General features: G+C 36.3%; 1 protein-coding gene across 1 annotated transcript; it reads left to right on the plus strand.

Moving 5' to 3' along the window:
- Positions 1 to 1,662: 1,662 nt before the first annotated feature.
- On the plus strand, positions 1,663 to 3,081 carry LOC149214819 (uncharacterized). The gene has a single exon (XM_089390977.1). It carries the CDS (start codon positions 1,737 to 1,739, stop codon positions 2,694 to 2,696), a length of 960 nt encoding a protein of 319 aa, XP_089247103.1. The 5' UTR covers positions 1,663 to 1,736; the 3' UTR covers positions 2,697 to 3,081.
- The last annotated feature ends 9,583 nt before the right edge of the window (positions 3,082 to 12,664 follow it).

A 12,664-nucleotide genomic window follows, 5' to 3' on the forward strand; every position in this document is an offset into this window, starting at 1 on the left:
TCAAATTTACCTTCACTATTTTTCTGGTTTATAAAATTATAATGGATTTTATTCATAATGCATAAATATATAAAATTTTGAAATAAACATATTTACAAAACTAATAAAATTTCATATTAACCAAATACTTTAATAGACTTTAAGTTCTTAATAATTGACTTTGACACATGACATGTACTAAGTGTAAATACATAAAGACAATATTTCTTTCACAACACACTAAATAATAAAACAATATAATACAAATTAAAAAAAAAATCTAAATACTTTTATTCACTTAACCAAATACACTCTTCGTAATAAATTTAATGTATCTATAAATAATAAATAAATACATTATTAAAACAAAACTTTATATAATTATAATTATATAAAGTTATATGTTAAATACTCTATTCTTCCAATAGAATTCCCCACATCAATATGAGCTCACAACTCTGAACCCCACAACCATTCAATACCATATCCACTCTAAGATCCATTTCACATTGTTTATTTATTAAAAAATAGAGGTGTTTGTGTTCAATTCAAACAAACCCAAAATAATAAAAGCCAAAAAGAAAAAGAAAAATAACCAAACAATTCAATTTTATACCCAAATTCCTTGAACATTCGCAAATTAATATACTAGAGTCCTTCCACGATAAGTATTCCTATATAAAATAATAATTAACCTTTGTGACCCAATGTTTGGTTTTATTTTATTTTTAATATTTTTTATAACTACTATGAATTTGAATTAAGAAATTGTGCTTATTTAAATTATTTTTTAAATATAAAAATAGTTTGTAAATTGAATGGATTTTAAATATCTACTTAATTTTTTAAAATTGAGATTTTTGTCAATGAATCATGATGAGCTCATAGAAATAATTTTAATATTGAACAACCGTTTTTTATTAAATTTATAAATATTTCTTAATAATGTTTTAAACTTTTAACAAACAAATATATTTATAGAAAAAAGCATATACTAATATTTTAATATATTAAAAATTGACAAACTTCAGTAATTAAAATTAAAACATTTAAATTCTAAATAAATAAATTTGAAATCGTTGGTAAATAACACTTTCTCGAATTTCTTCATAAAATCACTTTCTCGAATTTCCCGAAGTTTTCGGAATCGAACATCTGCAATTCATGAAATTGACGAGAGCGCTGACGGTGGCACAAATAATATTTGCACAAGAATCTTCGCACATTCTCCACGTTGAAAATTAAGGGTTCTGAAATTTAGATTATAGTTCCTTTAAATTTAGTGTAACGTTTTTCAGCCGTCAAATACGAAGAAGTTTCTATGCACATGTTCATTAGATTTATTAATTGTACACCACGTAATTTCTACCATGAGAATATGGAAATTTAATTAGAGAACAGTGAATTTTTTAATGGCTACTTTAGCGGTGAAAGTTTTGTTTTGTCGCATCAGTGGACACTTTTAACCTGTACGAAAGGCAAGAAAACAAACAGTCAGAAAAGGAAAATACATGTGGACCTACAATAGATGACATGGCAGCGAAACAGAGAAACTTCGCGAAAGTTGTGTCGACAGCGATTACGAAAGCAGCAGCCTACTTGGCCGCCACGCATTGAACTCTGACCGATGGCCGCCTTTGAAATTATAGAGTTCACTCCTATAAATGCTATCTATGATTCCTATCTCTCTCATAAAAGTTCAGTACCTTCTCATTCTTTTCATTTGGAGATTTTGTAGCTAAATTTATCCATCATCCATGGGTACCTTCATCGGCCATGTCTTGCCAGGCACAGGATTTCTGCTCATCGGCCTCTGGCATCTCTTCAACACCATCACTAACTACGCGCGGGCACCATGGGACTTCCACACAAGGCCGTGGTTCCCGGTTAAATTTAGAGAGGGGAAGTTAAGGTACCTGGAGTTGGCGGCCATTATAGCGGGATCATGTTTATCTATTTTGGCAGAGCTGTTCATCGGACCGGAAAGGCACCAACCGTTGGCAGACGACTGGAGCATCCCGCCGGAGCACCTCAACAACTTCGAGCACTCCTCCATATCGTTGTTCTTCCTTATCTACGCTTCGGTGGCCTTGTATGCAGCACTCAGTAAGCTCACAGTTCCGCCGGGGGCGCTGCACGTGATTGCGGCGCTTGCCTTTAGCCAGGAACTGCTGCTCTTCCACCTTCACTCAGCCGACCACATGGGTGCGGAGGGGCAATACCACTGGCTTCTCCAGCTCATCGTTGTCGTCACTTTGTCGGCGACGTTGCTCGAGATTCCGTTGCCGCATAGCTTTCTGGTGGCAACGGTGCGCTCCGCGTCGTTGGTGTTCCAGGGGGCGTGGTTCGTTCATATGGGATTCATGCTCTGGATTCCGGCCTTCATCCCCAAGGGTTGTCACATGGTGCACACTGAGGGCCACGATGTAGTCAAGTGCGCTAGCCACGAAGCAACGATGCGGGCCAAAGCGCTCGCTAATTTACAATTCAACTGGTATCTTGCCGCGATTGTTGTATCAACGGTGATTTTCTATGCAAGAACAGTCGGAATTTATGCCGCCTATCAGCCGCTGCAGCAGAAGCCTGCGATCGAGAGCGACCAGAACGCCGACACGGCTTTTGAGATGAACAGCGGTGGAGTCGAGAAGCAGTTCTTCAGCGACGGTTCTCAGAGCTCCATGGATCTCGAGAGTTTGCAGGAAGAACTGGAGCTTTAATGATACACACGCCTCTTCTTCCGCCAGTCGGCTTCTTTTTCATTTAGATTGGGTCTTCGGATTATGATCTTTTTTCTTGAGTTGGTTTTTTGGTAAACAGTGAAAAATTCTCTGTTAAAACTGTAATTGTTGTATACTAGTATTGAAAATTTATCATCCATTTAACTTTTTCGTTGTAAAATTCTTCTCATATTAAAACTATTTTTATTGTAAAATTCTTCCCATATTAAATCTATATGGTAATTCTTATTTTGTACTGGTAAGATGAATTCCAAGTGTTTGTAAATTAAGCAGTGGAATTCCAAGTGTCTGTAAATTCAGTAGTAGAATGGATTGTTGCTCTCTTCTCCATTCAATTTTGATTTCCCCAATTTTAATTTTTCTCCGTTAACATGGATTTTTCTCTCAAATAAAAGAAAATAAAAGGTTTGCTCTTTGGGTCTCCAATTGAAATCCAACTGCAGTCTCTTTAGGCATTTTTTCTCTAAAATAAAAGAAAATAAAAGGTTTGCTCTTTGGGTCTCGAATTGAAATCCAACTGCAGTCTCTTTAGCCTTTTCTGGTGAAAGTTATATATGGTTATTTTCCCACCATAGAACTCACGCCGGGGTATCAGTGACTTAACAATTGGATTACATGGCATTTTTTAAAGTAATCTTCGAAAAGTAAACTTTTTATTTAATTCAGAGTATATTTTTTTAATAGTTGTGGAGCATGAAATTCAAACCTCGAAGCTACAGACGCAACTTGCAGCCATTGTACGGAATCTGAAAGAAAATGCGTAATGTCATCAGCTCTGAAAGACACCGCGAGAATTTTTAGGGAAAACATGGTGGGGCTGGAAGAAACTAGAATTGGAGTTTGAATGGACAACGTGGTGTTTATATCGTTGAAATAGAACTCTCTAGAATTTATAAAATTGATCGACGACAGTGATGACGTTGGCGTAAAATTAGGCGGGTCGTGCACGGCTTTTACGGATATATTGTAAAGGAGGTTTTTGAGAAAATTTGAATCAAAAACTGTGGGTAAATTTATCCATGGAACTTTCTATCATTTTGATTTATTTATTTATTTGTCAAGTGGTTTAAGTTTATTATATATTATATTAGGTTTGATTTGTGGTTTGAGAAATTGTTATGAGCGGTATTTAAGCAATGCAAATTATCCTAGATTGTATCTGGCCTGGCCTATACCAGCCCGAGTTCATTACACATTACATCAGATTTGACTTGTGGCTTGACAAACCATGAACTAGGGGTATCTAAGCCATCAAAATCACAAGATATAGCATTTGCCCTATGCCACACTAGCTCTTAACATGAATGGATTTTCACCCACTAAGTTTCGAAAGAATGACCATGACCAACACGTCAAGGAATGACTTAACAATGCACTCCGTGAGCAATATTCATGTTGACATTTAAAAACATGTTGCACTCAAGGAAAAAGTGTAATTTGGTCATAATTTTGGCCACTAACAAGTTTATTCACGAAAGATAAATTTTGGATACTTGACTTTGAATTCCAAATTATAAATATGAGAAGAGCGATTTACTCAAACTTATAATTTCAATATATTCTTGCTAGATTAAAAAAAAAAACCAAAAAAACGTAACAGAAAGCCTTCCAAAAATCTTACTAAAAATAACTTGAATTCACAAAATCAATTATTCACGTTAAATTATAAATCATAGTCAGGTTATTCTAAATTTTATGTAAAAACAAATTCACAAAATCAACTATTCACTTTGAATTATAAATTCAAGTCATTGTATGGGTTAGTTTAAAAGTTATGTAAAAAGTGAATAATTAATTTTGTCTATTATAAAATCCTAATCAGAATAGGACTGCTAAAAAGTTTTAAGAAAGTCAATTATTAACTTTAGGGTGTATTAAAAAATAGCCATTGATTTTGGATTATATAATTTGGTCATTAATTTAATCGTTGTTTTTGAATTATATATTTTGGTCATTGTTCGTTGCACTTTAACTTGTGACTGAGTAGCGTCATGATGGTTTGGCCGTAAAGTTAACGATACAGTGTGTGACTAGGAGGAACCTACTATTATATATGAAGGATTATCTATTTTGGTCGGAGTGTAAAGCTTTTTTTATTTTAGTATATTTTTTCAATTTTATTAGATAATTTAAATATTTCAAACCATTTTTATGTTGATGAATTTATTTGTTTATAAGGTTTAGAACTAATAATTTAATAAAAACCAAAATCCATACAAATTATTTAGTTAATAAAACTAAAATTATCGAAACCTCGAAGATCATAAAATAAAATATTTGTTAATTATAAAAATATGTATGTGAGAATGGGAAAAGTTAAATATTAAATTATATATATGAATTTTTTAAAAATAAGTATAATAAAATATTTATTAATTATAAAAATTATATATGTGAGAATGGGAAAAGTTAAATATTAAATTATATATATGAAAACTTTTTAAAATAAGTAAAATTATATTAGAGCTTTCAAATTAGGTTAGAGTTTATGTTTTGTTTTAAGAAATTAAATTAATGGTAAATATTTTATTTTATAAGTTGTACATTTTAAAAGTAGTTTTATGTGAAGTTTTTTTAAAAGTTATATAAGTTTAGAAATAACTTTTTCGATTAATCATATTGGTAATTTTTTGATGTTTTGAAGAAACTAAATTTTTTAATAAGTTATTTAATTTTTTTATACAATAGTATTGTAATTAAAAAAAATATTATTAATGTAAATATTTGTTTGTTTTATAATTTGAATGGTTTAATGGTTAAAACTTAAAACTCATTCAATGATTAAAACTCATGGATTTTTTCATTGGAGCTCATATGTTTAATTTTGGAGGAGAATAAGGTATGTAGATAAGGGCAAGTTGGTACCTAAGGGATGGTAAAGTATCAACACTTTCATTTTACCTTTCATGTTCACTCAACATACATCTTGCACCATGACCAAATTAAAAAAAATTATGAGAGTTAATTTTTTGTTGGCCTCATGGTGTTGGCATTGATGTTAATCTGGGATGTTGTTGATAGTGTTGGGCCCACCAACATTCAAGGGATCTCCTCGATATGAAGTCCCAACTAGACCTCACACTATTTGAAGTAGTAGTCCTAACACTGGGTGGTAATGTTATGCCTTGACTGCGGAAACATGCAAAGAGAAGTAATGATAACTTTGGGTGAGAGCAAGTGTGTGACCTTGCGGAGATTCAAGTGCAATCCATAGAGGTTCCAACACACGAAGGGAAAAGGAAGTGTGCTCATTGGAAGCTTGGAATAGTCCACAAGTTAAAGTGATGAGTTAATACAACAACACACATTCAACAAGATTCATACCAAATGCAAACAAAATAGTTCATAAGCATATGCGTAAGTTAAAAAACTTACATTGCCAATACAACAAGAATAAGCCTACTATATTAACAACATATGCATGAAAACGTGTTGGCTCTGATTTTATTATTATAAGTGAAAGTTCCATCCATACATACACCATTAACGACCGCTAGTCGTAATAGTGAAACATTACAGTCAAGAACACTTGCTCCTCCAAAGCAATATACTCGCTCTACGCTATGGAGAAGCCAAGGTCCATCACAATACTCCCAAGCTCTTTCTAAGCCTAAGCTTAACCAAAAGCTTAGCTCCCAAAATCCTTTTACATGAATTATGGGGTTATATTTATAAAAAGAGGGGCATGACTCTTCAACTCTCCCTTTGTGACCTTTGGACTACCCTCGCGACTCTTCAACTTCTTCACAAATTAACACGTTACATTACAACATGCCTTTTCATATTCCAATACTGAGACTTGGAATTTCACTTACAACATAATTACAAATAATATTGCATTTTACACTTGTATCCATATAAGACAAAATAGGGTAGAGACAAATTGATAGCCTAACAAGACACAACACTATGACGCTGGAGTTTAGGAGAAGTCTAGCTCAACAACCTCCACTTGTGTTGGGTGTGGACCCTGATTATCTTCTGTATTCAAAGGTATCCCCACATTGGACCCCAATTCGTAAAATATTCGCTGCAGGGGGGGTCCGGGGGGGGGGGGGGGCAGCTACAACCTTTGGGGAGCCCCCCCTGGCGGGGGGTTTCGGGGGTAGCGCCCTCGAAGCTAAGAATAGATGTAAAACTGCTTTGTAAAAGTATAGTAATTTCTAGTCAATCTGGGCCGTTCATTAGGCGAAGATCTGACGGTAGAAGTTATGTTTGATTTAGGGTTTTTTGCCCTAGAAGGCAACCCCTCACTATATATGAGGGAATTGTATTGCGTCTATGTATATCTGTATCCTGAGTGAGAGAGAGAGAGGAGATTGAGAGCGAAGAGGGTGTTACAACGGATCTGCTGTAGGTTGTATCTCTTCAGTTTGCTGGATAATATAAAAAAGGAAGGACTGGTTGTTTCTCCGTGGACGTAGCCCAAACTAGGTGAACCACGTATATCTGTGTCTCTCTTGTTTTATGTGTTTTCTGTGTTTATATTTCTACAATATTTTATGTGTTCCATTGCTCCTTAATATATAATTTTCTAACAACTTGCTGCTTCTCGGTCACATATTGGTGGTGTCCCCAAACTGCTTAACAATGTCTTGCTAGAAGCGGACTCTAGCCTCCATGGCATCCGAGTACACTATCTTGGAACTAGTGTCCAACTCGTTTTGAAGCATGAACAACATTGTTTTGACTTTGACAAGACCACTGATGAAATTCTGCATGTTTTGTGTATTCAACTCCAAGTCCTCCCTAGTAGCATTTTGTCTCAATTGCTCCAAGTACTCTTCGACTTGCTGTGGGACTTGGTTCTTGGGTTTAGCTTTGGTGAGGGAACCAATTGATGGGATCTAGTATGTTATCACCAAGACATCCAAACTACTATACAACCATATATGCGGTCTGAATGCTACCAATAAATGAGGCAAGTTGTTTTTTGTTTGGAATCAACATTCAAACCTTTGCTTTCTCCAGCTCTGCCTGTGGCTTCATTTGCTTCACAAAGTCAAGCAGGGCCCCTTTGTATTACATTATCCACTCTTGCACATAGGCGATAACAACCTGTATGTTTCTGAGAGTTTTGACAAACTCTTTCCTCTGCTACTGCCATGCAAATGGACAACTGCTTTATGTACGGTGACAAACCCGTCATAAAGCTTCTGCATGGTTTTTCTAAGTGTTTATGCTTCAGAAAGTATTGTTGCTCTCATCTACCCCAATGAGGAAATGGCATTATGCGCTACTGCTCCAATTTGTTCTGCCTATTGCTTGACAGCCTACAAGTTTTGTGCCAGTTACTCATTCTCGACCGTCAAATACTGAAAATTTGATATCGTGGCTCTTGCATTGGCCAAGTTAGCTTCAATATTAGAATTTTGATACTTCCTGGTGTTCGACACTATCACCCTTTCTCTAATGAATGTAAGTGATGTGTGATCATCCAAAAATTGCTTCATCCATGCTTGTAAAATCCTCTTTTGGAACTCATCGAATGATAGATTGTACACATCCATGACTGGATCATCATCAAGGAGAACAACGTCTCCTTACTTGCTCTGGGTTGTCTTTGCTACTGGATGTGGTGGAGACTAATGGATGACCCGTGGTGCTCTGGACATCAAGTCAACATCTTCATGTTGTGACTCTTGTTCCAACTCCATGTCTGTCACTTCGATTAGTTGCTCAATCTGTTGAGAAAGCTTCCAATCCTGCATTTGTTCACCTTCCTCCTTAGTTGTTGGTTGTTTTTTTTCTTCAACCTGTATTGGCATTGTTTCCTCTGTCACCGTGCCTCGCCTTTATTCTTCTTCATGCTTCTGCTTCTCTTCTCTTTCTCTCCTTCTCAACTCTTGTTCTCCTTCAACTTCTTCTCTGTCTCCTACAACTTGAGTTCTACTTCCTACAACCTCTACTTTTCTCTCTTTCTCTGCTTTTCTCTTTGTATCCTCTGCTTTCTCTTTGCTTATGCTGCCAAAACTACTTTCTCGATAAGAGGATTTGTTTTCATTTTGCAGCTTTGTTCTCCCTTTTGGACTATCAACAATCTTCCTTTTTCCCTTATCTTACATGGGATTGCTTCCTTCTATTGTTGTTGCTTCTAGAGTTGTTGTTGTCTATGGAGAAGCTTGTGAAGTCCTTGCTAAAATGACTATCTCATTGAGTATGGAGGCATTGTAGCAGTACCTCCAAGGATCCTCCTCTGGCCAATGAAGCTGATCCATAAAAAGTAAACTCTCATACAGTGGTCCTTGCAAATAATATGGGGATCATATGGATTAAAGTCCTTAGTTCCTAATTCAAATCTCACTATTTCCTTAGGGTTGGCATCTGCGATTTTCAAGTTCTTTATCTCGTATAATCCAATTTGCAAAGGAAGGGTGGGCCATGATGATTTCTTCTTCCTGTGTAGTGTTGTTGATAACCTTGTAGTGAGATGATATTATACTTCTTGCATGATCAGTTTGTCAATGGCATATCTTGGTAAGACATGCGGAGGCTTCTCTCCACCAAACACTCTAATGAAGGTGCCATTTGCTGAGGCATACCAATCTACGATGTCTACTATCGCCTCCATTTCTTCTCGTGACATGCAAGATGGATATTATTCAAACATAAGCTTTTACAATGGGATGATAAAGTGGTCAGTTAGTCGTTCCATTACTCGATAATTTCATTCAGAAAGAAACTTGTAATACAGGTTCACGATGGTCTCTCGTGGTGTTCATGTCCAGTTCATGGCAGCACAGATTGCATCTAGTAAGTATGAAGACATATACAATCTCGCTCGCTCACCCTTGGTCGAATTCTGATCCTGTGCTACATGGTATTTCAATTGTTGAGCCAACATATCTGACTAGTTGAACGACCTCCCATCATTTAACAACTGGTCCAATAAGAGTGTCCACCCTTCAAGAAAAGTTTTAGTGCTCTCGTGACCATGGATTCTACAAGCAAAGATAACCAAGAGCTGGTAATATTTCCCGAGGGACTTTTTCTTGTACACATGGTGGGTGTTTGTTGAAACTTCGATGGCTCTTTCACCCAACATTTGACAATGTCTCTTATGTTCGCATAGTTGTGGGTGGCATAGAAGAGTGAGTCCATTCACTTTATTGGGGCATGCAAGTGATATTGTTGGAATAAGGAATTACTAAGAAGGGGGGTGAATCAATAATAGTGAGAGTCTTTATTATTTTTCTAATATGCTTACAGTCCATTTTTATATTGTTACTTGTGAGAGAATTCATTCATAAAGGAAGTGAGCAACAAGGTTAAACATTCATGTATAACCAATCACATGAGCAACACACTAGGGAAAATTTTAGGGGCTACTATTCGCAGGTGGGCTACTTTTCCATGCTTTTTCCAAAAAAAATATTTGCTAATTTCCATATTTTCTAAAAATGATTCGCCCAAAATTTATAGTATACAATTATTTTACCTTAAATATTGCTAAAATTTTATAAAGATGTATATAAAATCATTAGAAAATTTACAAAAATATCACTAAGCATCTTAATGTTTTCATATTAGGGACTAACAATATTCACAAAGGTTTCTAAACTTTATGATAAATTTTTGTCCATAAAATTTTCCCTACAACACACACATTTGACATAGTGTTTTCGCGTGGAAACCCAGAGGAAAAAACCACCAAATTATTGTTTGTTTATGATGTAAATTAAGCACCTACTTGATTACATCTATTTTGTTGTGAGCACCCACTCATTAGAGGCATCGACCCCCTTAGGTTAGCAAGCACCAACTTGCCAAGAGGCACCAACCTCTTTTGTAAGCAGGCACCAACCTACTCTTGCCAATGTTCTACTATTTCATACAATTTTCAAACTGGGAAAAAAAAAAAAAAAAACTGAGACTCAACTTCTACTCTCAGTCCACTGTTATTCCATAGAGTCCCTTTAGTCTCACGAAGTTTTTCTTTTCTCACTACTCAACGACATATCCTTAACACTCTGCCTTATCTCACACAGGCTCTCTTCAACACACTCCTAAGCTCTTCCCTCTTTGTTCTTCTCATAGTAACAACGTTCCTCACGCTGCACCATCACTCTCTCACTTCTCTCGGTGCTTAGACCTCTCTGTCTACTCTCACCCAACAGTCACTCCACAACACTTCAACAATATTCTCTACTCCCCCAATGTTCGATGGAAATCGATGGTTTTGATCCACTGATGCACACTGCACCAAGTTGTCTCTGTTGCCTATGTCCATATTGTCCAAGTGTACTTCGGCATGGCTCCTTCTGCTGTTTTTGTGTCTGTTAATTGAAATTTTTCATAGTATTAAATACATAGATGGGATTTCGAGTTCTCCATTGGCTTCCTGTGTGGATTTCCATGCTGAAAATTTAATCCCAGGTGGCTTGCACACTCTACCGTGACTTCCATCCTTATTTATTTTTCCACAGAGCTTGATAGCACTCAGGAATGACCACTCTATTCCTCATTTAACTCTACCATATGTGCATGCTAAGCATCTGATTTCTTTCTTCATTCCTTCAATTTGTTTATGTTAAATGTTGTCCTTGTTGTATTGTCTCAGGGCCTTCTGAAAATATAGTTAACTTCAACAACCACCTCCAATGATTTTCATTTAATTCTTTAGCTTTCGACTCAACTATCCATTAATCTCACTCTACTTCTCCATCGGAACTTCAACATATCGTAACTAACACAAGCAAAATGTTACCATATTTCACTGCTCTGATATTCTTAGTCCCCTTGGCCCTTGGATCCTTGAGCATTTTCTTTCTCATATGATCGGACCTGTGACCGTTGTCTTAGCACTATATCAGATCCCTTTTGTATCGTAACTTCAACAAATAAGATGTTACGATATTACTCAGTTCTGATATCCTCAACTCCCTTGGTGCTTAGCTTCCATGAGCATTTTCCTTCTCATAGGACTAAGCTTGTGACTAACGACTTAGTGTTATATCAGATCCCCTCTATATCGTGACTTCAACAAAGTTCTGATTGCATCTTGGCTCCCTTTTTTCAGCCCTTGGTCCCTTTGAGCTCCATACGACCATGTGCCAGGTAATATTGGAGCCCCCTTTATCATAACTTCTCAATCATCATTTGCACAGGAGTTACAATATCCTCATCCTTTGATATTTCGATCTCTAATATGTTGGCATTACTTCCTCACATGGCGAGTCTTGAGAGGTAAAATGTGTCACACTGATTTATACCATTTGTCCACTGAAAATGCTAAACTAGGATGCCACGTGTCCACCATACTGTCATGTCATGTTGACGTCACTAGCCACTTCAGTTTCTCGAGCCCACTAACATGCCACCATGTGTCCTATGAGAGGAGAGAGAAAGAGTCCTGATTAGTCTTGGTTTTGCATCAATTCCTTTGTTAACTTGCTTGGTATTCCTCGATGCTTTTAGAAATATTGGCCATGGTGGATATCATAACTTCTTAGAATATCGTTGTTAAGAAGTTTTGATATTATGATGTGCCAGAGATGTTCTGATATCTCAGTCTCTGATATCATATGCTCCAATCTGGCTTGCTTCGATGCTCCGATATTATAGTCTCTGGGGTTTTGATATTGAGTACTGATATGTTGTCCTCCGATATTTCAACCTTCTTAGGACTTCAAGTCCCTAAACTTCGGCGGACCATAAATTTTGATCCAAGAGTCCATTTTTAATCTTCCACATACCGTTGGAAAATTATTTCAGAGCACTTTATAATGAAGAGGGTCTGATGTAGGATTTTATCCCATATGCTACCTCTAAGATGACTGTAAACTCTCTTCCACTCTTTTCTCCTTGACACTTCTTCTTGTGCCTAAAATGTTGAACTCCCAACCATCATAGTCATCATGTTATAGCTTCTCCAGTAAGCCTGCTATTGTGATGATTCTATACATGAAGCCTACAACTACCATGGGATTCCTTCTGGACTCCCAATC

Source organism: Pinus tabuliformis, chromosome 1_1, assembly GCF_031772625.1.
Source record: "Pinus tabuliformis cultivar Carrire ecotype Pingquan chromosome 1_1, CPIR1, whole genome shotgun sequence".
NCBI lineage: Eukaryota > Viridiplantae > Streptophyta > Pinopsida > Pinales > Pinaceae > Pinus > Pinus tabuliformis.